The following is a 22,016-nucleotide window of genomic DNA, read 5'->3' as shown; positions in this document are numbered from 1 at the left end:
TAACTCATGCAAATTGACTGTGTGATTCAACATGGACGTCGATAGTGTACAAGCATCAAGAGTCAAGAAACGAACAACAGGAACTCATTCAGTATTGATGAGAAATGGATCCATGCGGTGTGCGAGCAGTGTCACTAGGAACCAGGGTTGCAGGGACGTGCAGTGCTTTATGGATTTGAGTTCATTAGCTCCACAACAAGCATCATTTCACTACTTAAAAACAATGCGATTGTGTCCTCCAGTGTCCTTGGTTTATTGGTCTTTAATTATCTAACATTTATCACCTTCACTAAACTCCAAAGGGACAGCAAAACTCCACTTTATATCGCTGATGGTCACATGACCTTGTTACCATATTCGTATCGTGTTACTTATGTTGTCAACTTGTTCTTATATTGTTAACTGACACTTTTACCTTGTTTGTATCTTGTTGCCTTGTGTGGTGACATTGGTTTTTGTTACATTGTGTTTTCATATTGTTATATTGTTTATATTGTTGATACCTTGTGTTGTTACATTGTTCTTGCTTGGTTACCTTATCTCATTTCCTTTTTCTTATTTGTTACCTTGTTATTAACTTGATCACATTGTGTTACCTAATATACTTACCTTGTGCCTATTGTGTTATGGTGTTGTTCATTTGTTTGTGTATTTATATCTTGTTACTTTGTTCGTCTGTTTTTAAGCTTGTTGATGCCTTGACTGCTCTCCTTGCTGTCCCTGTAGTTTGTTCCATTTCGGGATTACATGGACCGGACAGGTAACCACGTGCTGAGCATGGCCCGACTGGCCAAGGATGTCCTTGCTGAGATTCCGGATCAGTTCATCTCCTACATGAAGTCACGCGGCATCAAGCCCAACCCAGCCCCACCCCCCTACACACCCCCAGGACACACCATGCACACACAGATTTAAGCCCACCTATCGGGACTGGCAATAGGGAGGTCCCAGGGCTGCAATGGGGGGTGGAAACTACTTTTGAACTTACTGCAGAATTTGAAAACAAGTTCCTGCCTTCTTGAACTCTGGCCTGACCTAAACATCCAAAGGCACGGTTTTCTGTTTCTAACAAGCATTTTGTTTTTCTCGGTTGAAAGAAACAAAAAAGAGGTTTGATGTGCAGCTGAGAGATGCCAGGACCGTGGAGAGGTTCCTTTAGTATTCTTTCCTGGGTGAAGTGCATGCAGAGAAGAGGAACACCAGAACGGAATGAAAAAGAAGAACGGTATTAGCGATTTAGAGTTGTGGCGTCTGTGGTCGTCTAAATGTCCTGGGTGGCGCATCCCTGCTTGACTCCTCCAAGCAGATTCATTGTATTAGAGCGTGTGCGTTTGGGTGATGTTTCTAGATAACTTTCTGAATGGTAATTTATGAAGCGTCCACATTATGACTTTACAAATTTATAAACTATTTATTATGGGGGTGGGGGAAGTGCAGGTCTGTTTTTCATCATAGCTTTTGGTCTTTGCTCTTTCTTTTTTGTCAGTGAGCTATCTTTATTTCCATATATAACATGGATATAACAGCATGAGGGTGTGGGTAGAATCAAAATTCCTACTTTTGTATACAGTACATATTTGCCTTTGTCTTTAGATTCCATGGACAAAAGGCGAAGTCCACAGCACAGGGAATTGTTCTGGTGGAAACCAGCTGTGAATATTTTTACTGTCCACCTCAGTGAATTTTGCCCTTTTGAAGATGATTTAAAAGAACACACTGACTGAGATGAGAAGCACAAACCTAACCTTACATGCATTATAATGGGAATATTCCAAACCAGCAGCTGGCACAATGATGATTTAGATTAATGATAGTGTGTATCCATCTTTGCAAGCTGAGGTACAATTTAGAAGCATGGAAATTAGTTGTGCTGTTTTTTCCTTTTAGTCCATTGAGGGCAAGCCTTGTAGTGGCCCAACCCCTCCATTTGAAAGCATGAAAAGCTCTGCCACATTTTGGACCCACAATACCTGCATTGCTGGACAGAGACCCAGGCTTGTGCCCTGTGGGCAGTCGTTTCCCCAGCCCTTAGCACAAACAGGAGATGCCATAAGTTGTGTTAGCTTTCATGCTGGGGAATGGCTAGCCTGAGTGGCTAAGTAATTACATAAAGCTAAGAGGCCAAACTAGGCTAAGACGCCAGGCAAACCAAAATAGCCAGGCTGAGCTGGGTAGCTGCACTCGGCTACGTGGCCATGCAAATTGCTCTGCCACGCTTTTATGGGTTTTATCCTGAGAACATTAGACATGTGTCTGTTCTGCGTCATGGCTACCACTTTTCCATTTCACAAATGAAATGAATCCAAATTAATTTTGATGTCCTCTTTCTGAGATATACCAAACCAGTTTACATGGGGCTCGACAATGACAACATTGTAGGGGAACCAAAATTGGCTTCATCTAATACTGACCACACTTCATTTAAAAATGCCCCCTCCCCATCTCACTTTCTGATAGAAACCTCACTACTTGCTGCTCTGTATTTTCATATTTAAGAAAATCTGGGAGTTTTAACTAAAGGTGTTCTGTGTTAGAGAATGCAGACTATATCGACTCTCTTTTATTTGTTTGTTTATCACACCCATCAGACATTGATAAATTCCCCACGGAGTGTGGACGTTTTTAACAATACTTTGAACAGAATTCTTCTTTTGTATGATTGTTACAATCTGGTGAATAATGTTTCATGAACAATTCAAATGGACTTTCAATAGCGTCTTAGTTGAAATAGTTGGCCCACATCTGGTTTGGAATCGTAGTGGCTGGAATAGTTAGTCAGAAGACGATTGGAAGAGAAAAAAATTGCAGTGTCCTTCAACTAGTCCCATTGTTGCTGAAGCTGTGAAAATTTAACTGACTTAAACTTCTTGCTGTTCCTTGGGGGCTTGATTTAAACTGCATTACCAAGCATGTTTGTCTGTACAGCCCCCCCCCCCTCCCCAAAGAGAAACTATAACTAGAAGAAAGTTGAAGAGGAACAAATGGTGATGGTTACTTGCTGGAGCATTTTATATGCATTGTGTATTAGTACAAACCCATGTATTCTTCTGTGTAGACTTGATGAGCATGTTAGTCCCTTTGCACAGATTGCCAAATCTGGACAATCTTCATCCATTTAGGGGGTGTTCTCTTTAAGGCTTTTTAAATCCAGATGTGAACATCACAGAGAATTTTAAAATGGCTCAAATGAAGCAAGACATATGTACTATTTACAATACTAACTACTACTAATCAAACCAACTATCTAGATTGGATTATATTCCTGATATAGGTATATATAAAGCGTCACAAATGCACATACATGTATCTTGGTGAAAAAGTTCTCTTCACTTTGAAATGAAATACTGAAATCACATATATAGTATAACTGATAAAACTATACATTCTATAGATTTTGGATCATAAACTCCTTGACCACAAGTGTACAAAATCTGAGGGTGATATGCTCAGATCTACTAAAGATCTATGAAACAATAAGCGATCAGCATACTCTGGTGTCCCTTAGTGTCTCCAAATCTATCCAAAATGTCTAAATTGAGCATTGCTGTAAATCATAACATAACAATATATTTCACTACAAATCAACTGTTTTGATTCATGAAACTCATGCCGGCATTCTGGCCACTAGGGGGCTTGTGCAAAGGGGTTAATGGTGTTTTCAAATCTTTGAAGGGAACTAACAGGCAATCATTTTCAATGAGGTTGAGCTCACACACACTGCAATCTTCTTTCATCCAATATGCAGAGGGATATGCCCAGTTTCCAAGGTGGGCCTGTTTCTATCGGAGCATTTATTTCTAAATGTATTAAATCTTTAATGAAACAAATAATTGTGAACAAACTAATGGTATTTAGCCAGAAAACTGGGCACAATGCCCCCCCCCCCTTTTCTATTTTTATTAGCATATTTGTTCTTTCCTGTGTTTTCAAGCGATGGTGCGATTTTTACGGACTTGATTTAAATGAATCTTTCTACTGGTGCATTTTGGGTTACAGGAGTGGTGACCTAGCCCGCTGAAGCCACAGAAGAGGGAAAGGGGGCTGACAAGCAGTTGACAGGAATAGCTCTCAAGCTTCCTTTTCTCGTTGAGTAGGGGAACTGATCTGTTTGAATGGTTTTAAAGATGATGAAACAGCAAGCTTTTCAAATGTTGCTTTGATAATTATTAAATAATTAATAATTATTAAAGCAACACTTTGAAAAGCTTGCTGATTTAGCATGACTCCTCAGTTCAGGAATAATTTGTCAGGAATAAATAATCTGGGTTTTTGCCAAAATGAAAATTAACTGCAATGATTTATTCATGCCTTGTCTATTTGGCATCTTAAAGAGTACATTTTAATGAAAGATGGTATCAACTGGTCATTCACTTCCTTGATCTATTGGGCACTTTGATCAGTCTTGATCAACTGATTCTTTCTTATAGTTTCTGGAAAGTCATTATCCATGTAACTCTGTCAGGTTATTTCAGGGTATAATTTCAAAAGGGTAACAGCAAAAAGTGATAATGGTTGCTGGCTAAAGAAATGCACTCAAAAATCTTTGCTAATGTACTCTCTTTAACCATTTGAAGAGTAGGTATTTTGGAATGTTCTTTTCTAAAGTCATTGTTCTATAACTGCATTGTTTATACCAGTGGTGATGGTGACATCAGCATTATAATGTTGTTGTTCTATTCACATATTTGTGATTTCTTGTGACCTTAAAGGGATATCCACTTTGATATAACACAAGTCATTTTGTGGCACTTGTCCCATTGTTGCGGCAAGTACTCTTATCAATCTGTTATCCTCCATAGTTAGTTTGTGCTTTAAAACTATGAATTTTGGTGAGGTCCTGAAAATGAATGGGAGAGAATTGGGAACCTGAAAACCGAGAGGAACAGCAATGTCATTAATAATATGCATGCTATGCAAATACAATAGGGTAACCACCACAGAATTACTTGTTATACCAAAGTGAACTATCCCCTTAAAGGGTTAAGGGATCTGGACTCAAGAGCACACAACCTTCCCCAGATTGAGGTACTGCTAGTAACACCCTATACAAGAAACAAATGTGAATCCATCGAGAGATTTAATTTTTCAGGAATGTTTTTAACCTGCTGATCAATAGAGGATGTCATTAAGTTGCACCTGTCCTACTTGTTCTAATATCTATAGTACTTGAAAATTTTCACAGCTGTTTTGAACCTGCTTTTATGCTGTGCACCATTTTCCATGTGCATTCTACTCTGTTGCCATAGTAACCGCTTAAAACAGAGCAATCGTTTGTTTATAAGTGAAGCATCTGCTGGTTGTACTAGTTAATAGTTGAATTTTTTAGGCAGATTTTTTTTTCTTTTTGGAACTGTATGCGAAAAGTATAGTAGACAGTGTCACCCCTAAAGGCTCTTGCTGAGCTCTGTACATGGTGTACATGGAGCCATATGTGAAGAGTACGCTCAGTATCCAGTGCCAGCATCTGTAACATATAAACATCCTCCCATCTGGACAGTGTGCATGTTAGTGCCAAAAAGGCAGGAAGTTCAGTGGACTGTGTAATTTCTCTTTACTTATGCCCTACGATACGCTGAGTAATTGGTTTGTTTATGACAAAGATTATTCTATTTGAAACCTGTAGCCACCCAGCATGTCTAAGTTACCATTTATTGTTTTCCTTGTTATTATCTAATAGTTTTTTCCTTTCCTTTTCATCTTGCTCATTTACCTCTCTCAGTCTATTTTGCATGGTGAATTTTTTCAAACCAAACTTTGTTGTACATTATTGTCGTCATATGGTGGGTTGTGAAATGCTTTGTATTGGATTGCCTTAAATTAAATTAATAAAATTAATAAAAAGAAATGGCTACTTTTACAGAAAGCTACATGTGCAGTTTTATTGTGAAGAACCCCATTTGCTGAATCTGGCCTTTCTGCCTTAATTCTAGACAAAGTCAATATTTCATTGTATAAAATGTGCAGAACTCTGTTTAAACACAAAAAATCAAGTTGCTCTGTGTGAAATGTTGAAACCGTCATGTAAATTCAGCTGTGTTGTGTAAGACCACATTGCCACTGTAATGCCAAACACAGCCTATTCTAACAAATGCTCTTGCACAAAGAATAGGCTGGCGTGGTTGGGCTGTTGCCAACCCAATGGACCCTCATTAGATGAGTAGTCTTCAGTGCCCTCATCTGGTCTGACTGCAGCACAACAGCACAGCCTTCAGTGAACCCAGACAGTGCCCATCTGCAACCCACACTCTAGAGCAGCGGGCACATTTCTTTTGCCTGAATGGCAGACTGTTGATGGCCTCTGCCCAGAATGCAGATTTTCTGAGGTAAGTGGGATTGTATTCTCTTTTTTTTAATTTTTGTAAAGTTAATATTAAACTATCTGTCATTTTCGCATGCAGATGTGCTACTAGATCCGCACTGTAGTACAACTGTCAATTTGAAAAGCAAAATGTTGGCATAAAAAGGCTAAAACTGTGGCAGGATGAGCGGAGCGCATCACTAAGGGACAGCTTACGAGTGCCTCAGACCACCCTTTTAATGGTATACCTTTCATATAAGGTATACCTTAGCTAAGGAGACGCTGGGAAACAGCTTGAGACCTAAAGGAAGACCTTAAGGTATACCTTACAACGCACGTAGCACTAAGGAGACTCTGGGAAATGCTGCCCTGTCCAATAAAGCTGAAAAAGCTCATACATTTTTTTTAATTTAAAAAAAGATTATTGCCACTGCCTTCACATCATTGAGGCCACCATGCAGCCAAGGGACAAAAAGGGGTCCTCACCCCTTTTTGTCCCTTTTGCTCATCTCCATCATTTTTTTCCGATCTACATCGCTTATAAATATTCTCTATGTATCATAGCCTTTTCATGCCGATGCCAAATCTGGCCAACCCTCACCCATGTTTACTAAAGGCTGCAGAAGGCAACATGTGGTGTCACTGAGACTTGGAAGATGGCTTAAATGATGCAGGACACTTTACGCATTGTTTATAAACGTACTTTAGTTCATTTTCATAATTCAGGTGCAAACAAGGGCCACAAAACAAAGAAATCTAGGTGAAAATGCAAAAATGAAGTTGTTCTTTAGTTTACAATGACATGACAAGAGTCACAAATATAAAACAGTTTAAACTATATATTTCCCAGGTCATAAACCACAAGTGTTCAAGAACTGAGGGTAATATGCATAATATTTACTATGAAGCACAGTGTCCTATGTAAGCAGTGTCCTGATGTCCCTTGGTGTCTGCAAATGTATCAAAAATGACTAAATTGTGTATTGCTGTAACCCATAAAATAATCACATATTTCACCAAGAATCTACAGTTTTGATTCATGATACTCACTTTTACATCCTTATCATGAGGAAACTACTATCTTTTCATCAGTACACTCATGTACTCTTTTGTTGCATGCCCAAGGATGACATTTCTCTGTAGTGTGTTTCACAAATGTTGCTATTTATAATCAGTCAAAGGGAAATTTTATATTCATCTAGCGCTTATCAGCACACAGTAAATTTTAATAAGTACTTTCCACGCCCATGGAGATTCTAATACCACATAGTCTACCTTATGTACGATAAAAAGATAATATTCCACCATCAGGAAAATGCTGCCAATGTTCTAACTTCACAGAAAATCAGTTCATCTAACATAACATGAGCTACAGAAACAGTGATTAGCCATTAGCTGAGATGATCCCAATACAAATATGCTGAGAATTAGCAAAGGCTAACAGTTGTCGATTATGACCAATGTGAATATAACAAAATAAAAAATATGGCACAGGCAAAGGTGGAGTGGAAAGAAATGATATATATATAATATATACATATCAAGGAGGACATCTTTGCCATTTTGGCTGCCTTTGTCTGCTAAATGAGCTGTTTAAACAGCAGGATGCTAACTAACAGCCAGCCAATCAGGCCACCACTCACCTCCCATCCTGAATGCGTGAGTTACCACATAGGGGCGACATAGCTCAGGAGGTAAGAGCGGTTGTCCGGCAGTTGGAGGGTTGCCAGTTCGATCCCCGCCCTGGGCGTGTCAAAGTGTCCCTGAGCAAGACACCTAACCCCTAACTGCTCTGGTGAATGAGAGGCATCAATTGTAAAGCGCTTTGGATAAAAGCGCTATATAAATGCAGTCCATTTACCAGTCCATGAAGCTGCCAGAGGATCGCTGAATTGGAAATTCAAATATCCATCCTCCATCAGATGAGGCAGGATGAGCAGGTCCTTGACTTCTTTACTGCCACTGCTTCCGATGCCACTGGTCTCTGAGCTTGCCTCGTCTCTAGCAGCCGCCTCCTGGCTTGACTGTGGTGGCACAGTCCCTAGCACGTTCCAGCTCTCCTGGCCTGAAGCCATGGTCCATAGCTCTTGGTGGGAAGCGTGGCAAATGGCGCTCCAGTAGGCCCCCTTCTCCTCAGAATATCCAGCTAAGGAACAGATTTTGTGTTCTGGATGAGCGTGAATGTTTTGCTATTGCTGTTGCTACTGTGGGCTCCTCTCTGCCTCCATTGCCCCTGAGTGCTGCCCAGCTGCTCCCCCCACTCATCCCCGGAGGTGTCCTTGGCTTCCTTACCGCCTCTGGATAGGCAGAGCAATTGCAAAACATCCCCCCGCTCCCACCTGTCACAGTCACTTTCAGCTGTGATCATCGCTGTTACAGTCACTCTCAGCTGAGATCATCACTGGCACAGTCTCTCTCAGCTGTGATCTTTGCTGGCACAGTCTCTCTCAGCTGTGATCATCACAGTCGCTCTCAGCTGTGATCATCGCTGGCACAGTATCTCTCAGCTGTGATCATCACAGTCACTCTCAGCTGTGATCTTTGCTGGCACAGTCTCTCTCAGCTGTGATCATCACAGTCGCTCTCAGCTGTGATCTTTGCTGGCACAGTATCTCTCAGCTGTGATCATCACAGTCACTCTCAGCTGTGATCTTTGCTGGCACAGTCTCTCTCAGCTGTGATCATCACAGTCGCTCTCAGCTGTGATCTTTGCTGGCACAGTCTCTCAGCTGTGATCATCACAGTCACTCTCAGCTGTGATCATCGCTGTTACAGTCACTCTCAGCTGTGATCATCGCTGTTACAGTCTCTCTCAGCTGTGATAATCGCTGTTACAGTCTCTTTTAGAGCAGTTGCAAGGCATGCTGGGAAACCAAACCCGGAAGTACACGCAGCATCGCTGACGCTACATTATTATACAAAAAAGCACCCTGTGTTGTCTTATCCCAAAACGTAAGGACAAAGTAGTTTGTATTAACACAAATCATTGCAACAAAATCATGTACACAATTCAATTGAATGTATTTTACATATTTTATATTTTTGTAAAATCTACATGACCACGGAATCATTTTTTACAGTGTAGGTCCTATTGTGTTGCCTTTAAGGCATTTGTTTAACTTTCCCTCATCACTGGAATGGTGATGGTGTCACTTCCTATTTAGTCACTTCCTGTATAGTGACTTCCTGTTTAGCAACCAGAAGAAAGAGACAGACGTGCGGCGCATGCTCTGAAAGCAATCCACTCCATCCACTATGAAGCATCATAGAGGCAATACTGTAAGTTGATTTATTTGACATTAGACATGTTAAAGATAATATATTAGAATGTAGTTTGTTAAAAAATGATGCTTGATTAGTTATTTAAAAAACGGTTTTGTGTATCGTGTACAAGCTAACAGCAATGCCATTGTAAAAATGCACAAAACATAGGCTCTGCATCCTGTGGCCATTGTTTGTGAACAATATAAAAATGGTTTGAAGGTCCTTTTCTCTAGGAGCTATTGAAATTGAAAGCATTTGTCATCTGTAATTTCTTCAAAAATCTATTGAAATACCTCACTGGAAATATTCGTATAAAATTGCATGAAGTAAATATTCACAAAGCAAATGCTGTGAATCCTGTGGCCATTGTTTGTGAACAATATAAAAATAGATTTAAGGTTCTAGGTCCTTTTCTCTAGGAGCTATTGAACTTCAAAGCATTTGTCATCTGTAATATCTTCAAAAATCTATTAAAATACCAAATTGGAAATATTCGTATAAAGTTGCATGAGGTAAAAATGCACAACTCAAAGGCTGTGCATCCTGTGTCCTTCCTTTTTTTTTTTTTTTTGAACAATTTTAAAGTGGTTTGAAGGTCCAAGGTCCTATTCTCTAGGACCTATTGAATTTGAAATAATTTGTCATCTATAATTTCTTCAAAAATCTATTGAAATACCTAATTGGATATATTTGTGTAAAATTGTATAAGGTAAAAATGCACAAAGCAAAGGCTGTGCATCCTGTGGCCATTGTTTGTGAAGAATTTAAAAGTGGTTTGAAGGTCCTAGGCCCTATTCTCTAGGTGCTATTGAACTTGAAAGCATTCGTCATCTGTAATTAACTCAAATATCTATTGAATTACCAAATTGGAAATATTTGTATAAAATTTCATGAAGTATAAATGCACAAAGCAAAGGCTGTGCATCATATGGCCATTGTTTGCGAAGAATTTGAAAGTGGTTTGAAGGTCCAAGGTCCTATTCTCTAGGTGCTATTGAACTTGAAAGCATTTGTCATCTGTAATATCTTCAAAAATCTATTGAAATATCTCATTGGAAATATTCGTGTAAATTTGCATGAGGTAAAAATGCACAAAGCAAAGGCTGTGCATCCTGTGGTCATTGTTTGTGAACAATTCAAAAAGTGGTTTGAAGGTCCTAGGCCCTATTCTCTAGGAGCTACTGAACATGAAAGGAATTGTAATCTGTATTTTCTTCAAAAATCTATTGAAATATCTAATTGGAAATATCCATATAAAATTTCATGAGGTAAAAATGCACAAAGCAAAGGCTGTGCTTCCTGTGTACATTGTTTATGAACAATTTAAAAGTTGTTGAAGGTCCTAGGTCCTTTTCTCTAGGAGCTATTGAACTTGAAAGAATTGGTCTTCTGTAATTTTTTCAAAATGATATTGAAATTCCTAATTTGAAATATTCATATAAAATTGCATGAGATAAAAATGATACAACTCAAAGGCTGTGCATCCTGTGTCCGTTTTTTATTTTATTTTTTTTTAACAATTTTAAAGTGGTTTGAAGGTCCAAGGTCCTATTCTCTAGGAGCTATTGAATTTGAAACCATTTGTCATCTGTAATTTATTCAAAAATATATTGAAGTCCCTATTTGGAAATATTCATATTAAATTGCATGAGGTACCAATGCACAAAGCAAAGGCTGTGCAACCTGTGTTCATTGTGTGTGAACAATTTAAAAATGGTTTGACGTTCCTAGGTCATTTTATCTGGGAGCTATTGAAATTGAAAGTATTTGTTATCTGTAATTTGTTCAAAAAGCTATTGAAATTCCTCATTCCTCAAGCTATTGAAATATTAACATAAAATCTCTTTTTCCACTTCATTCAACAGATTGCCATTCTCCATTAAGCTCATAGACTCCAGTGGTTACTCGGGGTATTGCAGTTTATTAAGCGTCTTGTGTCGAACAGCAAATTTCCCCATTGAATTAATTTAAAATTACGAATTCACACTGGCCAAATTAAATCATTTTATTTGGTACTTTTAAAGTTTTATTTACAGTTTTTTCACACTGAACGAATCACTCTCCAGGCACCACAGAAGAAAATATAACATTTATTTAATTCCACTTTAGTCTGCATGGTTTTAGATGACAGTATGCGCAACTGCTTACATGCGCACACCTGCGCATGAACGAGTATGAGGCTCTGATTTGTTCATCCCTGTAGAAAATTGTTGAACTGAGAGTTGCCTGCACTAAACCGATGTATCAGAATATGTAGAGTATCAAACCACGACCTAGGATTACATGAATCCACCGTCCTTATTGTTTTGATTACATTATTATTTTAATTTTTACTATTAATATTTCTAAGAATAATGTTACTTGTCATTACTTTCTTGTGCCCATTGTTCATGGTGATGAATCATGACAGAGATATAATAAGTAATAAAGCTGGCATATGTAGCTCCTAAATTAAGGTGCTGTTATGCTGATTCCACCATGTTATTTTGACTACATTGTCATTTTGATATTTGCTACTAGTAGCCAACAGTCATAAAAATGTTATTAGTTACTGTATTTCTGTCTTTACATGATGATGGTGTTGATGATGACTGAGTAATTACCTAAGAAAACGAATAGACCTGTTGCTAGCCAGCAAAGTCACAGTTTCTTAACCCATCTGAAAGCTTTCGCTGAGCGTAACCCCGCGAGTTAACGTCATTGCCTTGCGTTTCCCATGATCCTTCATGTTTAGGTGCCCAGGTGTGCATGCTCTGGGGCTAAAAAACCCCACAGTCATGGTAGCCTCCATGAATTGGCTTCATGTGCCAAGGAGCAGCTCCCATAGGAATCCATGGAACCAGTAAGCAGAATTAGTCCCCGTCACCAAACAGAGCATGCCTAGCGAAAGCGGGAAAAAAGTTTTCACCTCTTTTTTGATACTTCAAACCATTTGTCCATGACATGTCAATTAATTGTTGTGGGTGTGGTCATTTTTACTAAAACAGTTGTAACCTGTGAACACTATGTCCAATCCTCACCAAATTTGGTGAACAATGGCGGTATTCATTTCTGAGAGCAAACATAAGTGTTGGCACCTCTCTTCCAATAGGTGGTGCTGTAACGAGTTTAAATGCCTATAACTCTTCAACTGTTTGACAAATCAGGTTGGAATTTAGTATACTACATCTCTGTGACATTACCCAATAGAGGGTCCCAAGATCAAAAGTTATCTTAAAATACATGGCCACCATAATCCAATCAGTTATCAGCAGCCATTTGATAGGCTTAGTAATGGCCACTCATCATGAAACTCGGTGAGGATAACACTTGTTGACTTGGTACCACCATGTAAAATTTGAGATCAGTCCGCCATTAGGAGGCACTATAGAAAATATGCAGGTCAAAGAGTTTTAGCAGAAACTGGTCCGGTGCTAGCATTAAACGTAACCAGGGCTTGACATTAATTATTTTTCTCACCAGCCATTGTGGCTAGTGGTTGGAGCTACCGGGTAGACGGGGATCATGGTGCGATAACCAATCAGATTAAAGATCCAATGTGTATACTGTCTCTGATTTACATTTGGAGGAGGGGGGGAGGGGGGGGGTGTAGGTGTTTTATAAGTATTTCCAAATGTCTGAATTCCCCTTTGGAGTTTTGGTGACTGCATGCTATTCACCATGCTTTAGTGCAATTTCCATGGTTGTCGTACTTGCAGCTTTTTTTACTAACTGCTCACTCGCCCCTGCTATAGGCTAAATATTGCCTGCTGCTGCACAAATTACTACAAGTCCCACAGGACCCACAGGTATCCCACCCCAATGTAGTCCTCTACTATGGGGTAGCGTTAACGTTAAGTTTGTGGGCCATTTAGTTCTGTTTTGGTTTGTTCCTTGGCAGTTAATTTCACTTGGCAGTTTGGTACTGCTTGACAATAGCAGATCCCAGCTGTAGTGCTTGGAGTTCATCCTCCCTACCAGTTGATAAATCTGATAGTCTGTACAGAAACTGAAACTACCATCAGAAGCGGAATGAAGTCACAAAACCTGACAGTTTTCCATTGACACACATCAATGATTGTGTTGATTGCATCGGATCTGCCGTGCTTGTGAGTAAGTTTGGCTTACTGAAAGGACATTGGCAGGTGCCATTAACTCCACGTGCAAAAGAAACCTCAGCATTTGTGACCCCAGAAAATTCCAGCAGTATCAAGTCATCGCTTTTGGAGTGCGTAACAGTCCTGCCACGTTTCAATGTTTAGTAATTATGGCTGAGTGCATGTGATGGAAAATCATGATTCCCCAAACTCTCAACATTATATGCAAATTAAAAAGCGGAAATGTCCATGTTTTCCCTGAACTGAGAGTTGCTTGTCATGCAAAATGTGCAAATATTGCAAGTTCCAGTTAGTTTAGCCCATGTCTGACAAATGCGCCAACTGTGAGACGACATCTACTATAATACCAGGAAAATCCAGAGTCATATTAAGAATTTTGCTCCCGCGTGTGGGTAATTGGCTGTGGACCCAGAACAAATGAACACAATGAAGCATGGTTACGTTTTAATCTTAAAATCGCACTCAGACCACATGAGGTGCAGATTGCCTGCGTGAATGATCAACATGAGTATGTCAATACTTGCGGTTAATTGGAGCGAGCGAAATACATGTTGAGTTCTAAAAGAAATAACCTAGGCCTATAAACTATAATAATAAACAGGGCAAATAAAACAAGAGCAAACGGACAGCCTGATGAAATTATACCTCGTTATTTACTGTGAGTTAGTTCAGTAGGCTACTCCCGTGTGACGCAAGATTGAACATAGACGAGAGCGTGGTAGCAATCTCCGGGACCCCTAGTTGCAGCGCCACGTCGGCAGAGTGGATAGTCAGCCTACTGTGATGATAAATAGAGACTCATTGAATGTTGACGTGTTGGGTTAGCTTAAAAAAAAACTAGCTTTCGATTGCAGCATTAAGTGTAGAGGTGCTGTCTTTATTTGGAACATTTGTGAGAGTTTGGTGTAGTTATCTGTCTCTACTGTTTGAGCTGGGATATTTCCTGAAAAATGGTGAAGGTAGGAGCTCGATACTAACGTTAATCATTCCTCTACTACTATATCGAAATTGTTTTGCTACCTTGTAGTTGTTCTAAAGTGTTCTTGCGGTGGCCTTAGGATATTCACCCGAAATAACCGAAATTATCTGCACTAGCATAGAATGTATTGATCTTCGAACTTGCATGTTCAATTTTACGAAATAAAGAAAAGTAGCCTAACGTCGAAAAGGCTGAAGTTGCGTGAAATACGTCGGTGTTCGGCTGTACAGAAATACCGAATTCTTAATTGTTTTAGAACCTCGTTTATTTGGCTCATTCTCGATATTAGCTGTTATTCACATTTTATGATCAGACCGTCCTGTTAATTCAATGTTAAAACGTCACACCATTATGAAGATAGATCAAAGAAAAAAGTTTGCCGATAATCTATATGGGCGTAATTGTACAAACTATTCATAATGGAGGTGGTTGTCTTTTCGTATTTTCAGATTTCAGTGTATAGTTGTGTGGTCGTATATTTTCATAGATGACCGAATTAACTGCTTCAGCAAGCAAACGAACATAGCCTATAGCTAACACTGCGGGATGAGATATCACGAGATGGTCTGTTTCTTTGGAGACCTAGCAACAGGAAAACTAACTGAACACTGAGGATAACTTTTCGAAAGCTTACAGAGGCTTAATAATGAAAATAGATGGTCCCATTAAGTAGTCTATCCCCCCGGACATGGGCTGCTTTTTAGAATAAATGCGATTTCACTGTGTGTAATTATTGCTAAGCTGGCTTCTCTTCCCCAGAAGTAGGCGATCTATTCTTTATAAACTGTGCATTACGTGGCGTGGGGGGACACGTTGAAGTCAGATTTCACTTCCAAATGTTGCCTAAGTTTTTCTTAAGTAGCATACTTCGTGTTTTTGTTCAGCCATTCCTGCTGAATACAGAACCAGTCGACTGGCGCAGATAAATCCTTCATTACTATCAAGAGGATCATAATGGTTTCGAGCAATTCATCAAATTATTCAGTGAAGTGAATGATTTTACATACCGACATGTGGAGGACACTCACAGAACAAAAAATGTGCAGGAAGTCCCAAAAAAGATAACATTTGTCATTGGGGTGGTACCCTGTAAGTACATAAAATAGTATCCCTGACCTGCAGTATGCTACTCAATTAATTTGTACCCTTTTCGCTTGTAAAAGGTACTTATTAGTACCCAAACGGAACATTATTGTAAATTAAGGGTACGTTTGGAAAATTTGTTCCTTAAAGAAGAAAAATGTACCCCAACTGTACCTTTATTTCTGAGAGTGTAGTACTGTGAGTCTGGTAGCCTACTGATGCTGGTTTGCCACAGAACAATGGGTTAACCAAACAGTAGTGCATCAGTTTAATTAATTGTGCAATTATGAAATAGGTTCTGAGGGATTCTGTTTCTGGAGGGATTTTAAGAACTGTAATCAACAGGAAAGCATGAATGTTTCAACAAGGGAGAACAAAAATAGCCTACCTATTGAGTTTTTTTTTTTTTTTTGACCGATTTAGAATATATTAAGTAGACTATTTCATTTAACAGTACTTTAATTATATAGTTATTCAAAGCATAATGTTCAAATATTTTATTCTTTCATTGGCCATTTTGATCTAGTATGTATTTTAACACCATGGATAAAACTGCAAGCAATCACAAATTTACAAACATTTAGTGAGCAGTGAACATATGTGACTTGATAAGATAGCTCTGTTGACATCTTGCTTTTTGAAGACAGAATTACAGGCTGATCAGGTTGTATGACACAGCTTTGATACATGCCAATAAAAAATATTTTTATATTAGAAATATTGTACCAAAAATATTTCAAATGTAAATAAAAATGTAGCAATTTAAGATGGCAGTTATTTATAGGGCCAGGAAAGAGTTTTAATTTGACTCCCAAGATGAAAGGAATCTTGGCAAATGGCTAAATACAACCATTTGTTTGAGAGAAGAAAAAAAAGACACTGAAATTTAGCCTCTGTTGGATTTAGGGTTGTCAGATTGGGACAAAAATTATGATTCAAGTATTGTATTAAGAAAAGAATGATTTGTTAATATTGAAATAGTTATTGCAGCGCATAAATATTTGCATTGTGTAAAATGTAGAGCAAGGATACTCAAATTTGGCCCTTGAAGCCAGTAGCACTGCTGGTTTCCATTCTTCCCCTCTCACGACTGGTTTAAACCTGAGGCACTAGGTGAGTTAAAGGCCCCCCACTTACTTGTTTCAGGTTTTATTAAATGCTTGGTTGTTACATTAGGTATCATAAAAAAACAATAAAACCCACCCACTTTTCCATACAATTTAGACATGGGGAGTTCATTATTGTGTTATCTTTAGGATAGAACGTCATCCAATGTATTGAACTATGAGAAATTCACCAAAAATGGAAAGTTTTACAAGAACTTCAAGAGTGTGTGATGAAAACTGCATATAATAATATGCTAATTAATCATATATATGTGATAAATATGACCATGCACAGAGCCTGTTTGTGGAACATTTGCCCGGACAATGTGGTTAACATGTCTCTGCATGTCATGGGATATTAGTGTGAGACAGGACCTTGGTTTAATGTTGCACAGGGTAATGCCTTCTACAGCACAGCTCACCAAGACCTGCTTTAGCAGTAGCTGCCCCAGGGATTACATGTCCAAATCAAGAGCCAGCTTGTTTAGCATGAGCAGTTTAAAACAGGTGAAGTGTACAGGGTGGAATGGCTGGTGGACCCGGTTAGAGGCTCTTGAATGGCATGGGTCCCCACTGGGATTGAGTCCTTATCATGCCAGTTCCAGCTGTTGCATGGGTCCCCACTGGGATTGAGTCCTTACCATGCCAGTTCCAGCTGTTGCATGGGTCCCCACTGGGATTGAGTCCTTACCATGCCAGTTCCAGCTGTGGCATGGGTCCCCACAGGGACTGAGTCCTTAGGTTGATTACATGGCTGGCCACAGTCACCCAGGGAGGAAGGGTTACTTTTCCATACCTCGTCATGCAATAGCGTCCCCCTATGGTCAACATACGGAAAACCTGTGCCAGCTAAAAACGAGTCATAGTGGGTGTATGAACCAAGAAGTTAGTAGCGCTGTTGAATTCTTCAGCTTCATATGCGGACATATTGTTGGAGAAAGTGTGTTGTGGAACATCCATGGTTTTTTTATTTTTTCAGAACGCCATCGCAGATACTCAGCACGGAAGCAGTAATACTCAAGTGGGGCCTGAGATGTCAGCTGGTGAAGCTACAGGTAATGTGTGCTTTATATGCTGGTGTAAATTTCAGAAGGGCAATCTGATTACAGCTGACTACTGAAAACATTCTCATCACATTTACCGTATCCAGTATTGCAGCTGGTATTCCAGGGCAAATGGCACTCCCTTCATATGTAACTGCAGTGTTTCTGTGAGCCCTTTATGGGAGCTATTTTTGACTTTGTGCATACATCTTTGCTACACTGGGTCAGTACAGAAAGCGAGTGAGCCCTTTAAGCCGTGTACAAATTAATTTGTCTCCAAATACATGGGCGCCATCTGGTGGTCAACATATGAAAGTGCAGTGACACTCCTGCAAAATGCTTTTTGGTTTTACTCAACCTGCTGTAGCCACAAATCAGAAATCACAGGAGTAAGTCTGTGCTGGATCTGTGTATGCTGAGGGCTGGCCAGGAGTGGAATTATGTCGCTAACAATTACAAAATGCAAAGTAATATAACATGTCTAATGATTCTCTACGCACTCTCGCCCAGATACAGACGTAGCAAGAAAATAATCCTGCAGGAACAAGTTTACAAATTAAAGTGATCTGGAAAATCAGTTTAGAACGTTTTCAAAAATTTATCTTTAACAGAGTGCTGTTTGTGTATTGCAGTAGATAGTCTTCCCTCCTTATATTTTTTTTCTCACTGTATTCAAAGGGAAGCAGAGAGGGTTACAGGTAGAGGTGGGATAGCCGTACAGAAAGTGTCATGGTAATTGTACACCTGGCCATATAAGAGATTCATGTATGAGAGCTGGCTGCTCCACGGACTTTGCCACACGGTCTTTCCAGACGGAGGGCGTTTACTGATTAGGTTGGGAAACCAGGGATACAGGGTCTGGCACAGCCGATGAGATTATCCTGTACAGTGGGGCAGTGCTGGGGTCCACCCCTCTGCCAGGCCTGCCTGTCCTCCTGCATCACCAGCCTTTCACCAGCTGAGCTGTGATGCTGGGTACAGTGGTGTGCACAGGTTCGGGCACCCCCTGGTCAAATGTCATGTTTTGTTGATTTTCAGAGTGAACATTTGCCAACTCCTCCACGCCAGTTTTTTTTTCTTTTTTTTGTGTGTGTGTGTGTGTGTGTGCAACACTGCACAGCGGACTGGTGCACCAGTGCAGTCAGGTCAGCTGACCTGTCTGCGGGGCCCGTGCAGGGATGTGTGGGTTTTTCTTTGCGCTACCTGGCCAGTCCACGAGCAGCTCTGTCTGTTTCTTGGTCTTCCACATTTTTCCTAGACTTCAACTGTTCCCCTTCACGTGAAATTTTTAATTTTCCACTGAATTTTCAGTCCGTGGAAATCCCGAGCTGGAAGAATTTACGCGTCGTCTTATAGCCTTCCCGTCCTTTGTCAGTTATCTTCATTTTCAAGCTTGCGGTCGGGTGCTTAGAGGAGCCCATGTTTGTTGTGAGTAAGGACAACACCAAGAGGCCAGAAGAGTCAGAGAATTTATTGAGTCTTCCCCTGGCTTAAGTTAACACCTAAACTGGAATCAATCAAGTTTTGAGGCCTTAAAAAAGGGCATTAATGGATCAACTGGAAGGGTGCTTAAACTGCACATTCCGCATTTTCTGTTTTTCTTTTTCCCAAAACTGCTGATCCGGCGAATAAACAGCAATTGTGCATTAAAATCTGTAGAAACATGTCATGTTTAGGTTTCTACTCTGCAGAGGTTCTGCTAACTTTTTTTTTTTTTTCACTCGGAGATTCGGCAAAACATGCAAATTTACTCAGGTGTGGCCCTAAGGATTAAAAGTTCCAAAATCGTTTTTTGAACGAGCTTTGCCACCATCGCCTGTCTGTAGCATTCAGTGCCCTTAGCCCTGGTGTCCGCTTGTCTGTGTGCAGATGACGGGAAGGAGCACCCTCAGACGCAGCCGGGCGTGGTCTGGAGAGTGACAGGCGGCCTCCTCAGCGCCACCAAGGGGGTGGTGGGCGCCACAGCGGGCGGCGTGGCCTGGCTGGGCGGGAAGGGCCTGGAGATCACCAGATCAGCCGTGACCTCCGCTCCGTCCGTGGGGATTGGCCTGGTGAAAGGGGGCGTGTCTGCGGTGGTAGGAGGCGTGTCCTCGGTGGGATCTACGGTGGCCAACAAGGTTCCGTTCACAAAAAAAGCAAAGGACAAAGCAGAGTGAGGATCTGCCCCATGCCCCAGCCCCCTGCCCCCTGCCTCAGCCTTCTGCCCCCAGTCCCCTGCCCCTGCCCCAGCACCCTGCCCCCTGCCCCCAGTCTCCTGTGCCTTAAGACTCATGGTCTCTCTGCTACCAATCAGAAGCGAAACAGAACTCTTCTGTTTGCGTGTGTGTGTGTGTTCGTGTCGGTGTGTGTGCGCTCATGCAGTCGCTCTCCCCTGCAGTTTGTGTGTCTGTGTGTTATTTTTTTCAAAGGCGGCTTTGACTGTTTTTGTGCAATATGGGAGTTATATGCATAATTCACTGCCATTCGTTCCCAGCAACAAACAAACACCTGTTAGCAACCGACAGAGGTGCAATCTGATTACTCATCTCCGAGATGTTTGAGCTCTGGGCTACGGATGTGAGTCACAGATGTGAGCTTCGGGCTATGGATGTGAGTCACAGATGTGAGCTCTGTGGTCTAATTGGACACTAATGGGGTTTCTGTGCGTTTGGGCCTGACCAGAGGTGAGGTTCAGTATGTCATAAAGTCATACCCAGTATTTTGTTCCAATCAACTGGATTAGCTCAATTCTTCAGCCAGGAGGTGGAACTAATTGGTTAAATCAGCTAAGTGAGTTCATGGGAGGAAGAAACGCACGGCAGGACTTTTACTTTCTGAACCCTGGACGCCTTTCTAGCTCTGACCTGACCTGGCCTGGTGCTGCTGGTGCTTCACATCATGGTACATGTTAAAATGAAAAGCCAAGTGATCTACATGTGACACTGCGTAGGGAGTGTTTTCTCTCATAAAGAAACCCATCAGTAAATAAATGAACAGACAGGACCACGTTTCCTTTATAGCAATGCCCTTTTCATCAGCAGTGGCCAAATGGAGAGAGCAGAGCTGAGGCCTTGCGTGGTGTGGCTGTTCCTGGATCAGCGGCTTATTTGCTGACTGCGTGAGCTTAGCATCTCGGATTGGCATACTATTATTCTCAAAGCGAAATAATTTCAGGCTTTTCTCGTGCAGATCTGCTCAGGGTAAACTGACATGTTTTCCATTATATTTGTATTTGAGATTTCCATACACAGTCTGCTTTTTCAGTGCAAATGTTGGGGTTTGTCTCCTCCAAGACCTGGGGAGTCAGTCCGCTGCAGGGGTGCTTAAGTTAACTCCGGTCCTGAAGGGCAGGTCTGCGTGCTGGTTTTTGTTCCAACCAATTACTTCTAGTTTCAGTGTTCTGACCGCTGTATAAACAGTGCTGGTACACTCCTGTTCTTGACCACAGTAAAAGCGTAAGGATACACCTTGCAGTCTGTGGCTGTAGCTGGCACTGATACGAATGTCAGATCAAGATACGATTGAGCCAATTAAATAATTGTGAGCAGAAGTTGGCACAAAATTCTGAAATTAATCAGTCCTTGTTGTGCAACCCTGATCAACAGTGCTGGACTGCTGCTGTGTCTGTGGGTTTAACTCCAGTTGTGGAGGGAAGCAGCGCCTGCAGATTTAACTCCAGTTCTGGAGGGTTGCTGTGTCTAGAGGTTTTTGTGTTTTCTTTTCAATCGGCAGCAAGTTTAGGTCTAGGAAACAAGGTGTATGGACTTTTGGCTGTCAATGTCGTGAATTATGTTCTTTATCACTGAAATGTACGGAAACCCGCAGACACTGTAGCCTTCCAGGGCTGGAGTTAAACCTGCTGACACTGTGGCCCTCCAGGGCTGGAGTTAAACCTGCTGACACTGTGGCCCTCCAGGGCTGGAGTTAAACCTGCAAACACTGTGGCCCTTGATAACCAGCGGACACTGTGGCACTCCAGTGGAGGGAACAGCAGCGCCTTTGGCCCTTCCAGGGTCTGGGTTAACTGCAGATGTTTCCATCGCAGGACAGTAGGGTTGAAACCAGTGAGGACTTGGCGCTCTGCTAGACACGAAGTGAAACCAGCAGACACTGTGGCCCTCCAGGCCTGGAGTTAAACCTGCTGACACTGTGGCCTTCCAGGACTGG

At 40.9% G+C, this 22,016-nt stretch overlaps 2 protein-coding genes across 3 annotated transcripts in view; both read left to right on the top strand.

Moving 5' to 3' along the window:
* The window catches only part of LOC135235089 (copine-5-like), a 225,068-nt gene extending 219,205 nt beyond the window's left edge, over window positions 1-5,863 (top strand). Inside the window, exon 22 of the mRNA XM_064300284.1 lies at window positions 727-5,863. Within this exon, the coding sequence (XP_064156354.1) occupies window positions 727-915 (189 nt within the window). The 3' untranslated portion in view covers window positions 916-5,863. The remainder of the gene's footprint in view (window positions 1-726) is intronic.
* Window positions 5,864-9,436: 3,573 nt separating this feature from the next.
* On the top strand, window positions 9,437-21,658 carry LOC135234855 (transmembrane protein 263-like). 2 transcript variants are annotated; one of them, XM_064299848.1, is made up of 3 exons: window positions 9,437-9,577; window positions 17,807-17,882; window positions 19,740-21,658. In XM_064299848.1, the coding sequence occupies exons 1-3, from the start codon at window positions 9,554-9,556 to the stop codon at window positions 20,024-20,026; spliced, it is 387 nt and encodes a 128-aa protein (XP_064155918.1). In that variant the 5' UTR covers window positions 9,437-9,553; the 3' UTR covers window positions 20,027-21,658. The 2 variants fall into 2 exon arrangements, with proteins under 2 accessions (XP_064155918.1, XP_064155919.1); XM_064299849.1 differs by lacking the exon at window positions 9,437-9,577 and adding an exon at window positions 14,343-14,618.
* Window positions 21,659-22,016: the final 358 nt, after the last annotated feature.

The sequence above is a fragment of the Anguilla rostrata genome, chromosome 11 (assembly GCF_018555375.3).
Source record: "Anguilla rostrata isolate EN2019 chromosome 11, ASM1855537v3, whole genome shotgun sequence".
Taxonomy (NCBI): domain Eukaryota; kingdom Metazoa; phylum Chordata; class Actinopteri; order Anguilliformes; family Anguillidae; genus Anguilla; species Anguilla rostrata.
This window is presented reverse-complemented; position numbering and strand designations above follow the sequence as displayed.

Excerpts from the sequence above, each read along its gene's own strand:
- LOC135234855 (XM_064299848.1), top strand. The coding sequence starts at position 9,554 with ATGAAGCATCATAGAGGCAATACT. Across the intron at positions 9,578-17,806 it reads AGCATCATAGAGGCAATACT|AACGCCATCGCAGATACTCA; the intron begins GTAAGTTGATTT and ends TTATTTTTTCAG. Across the intron at positions 17,883-19,739 it reads GTCAGCTGGTGAAGCTACAG|ATGACGGGAAGGAGCACCCT; the intron begins GTAATGTGTGCT and ends GTCTGTGTGCAG.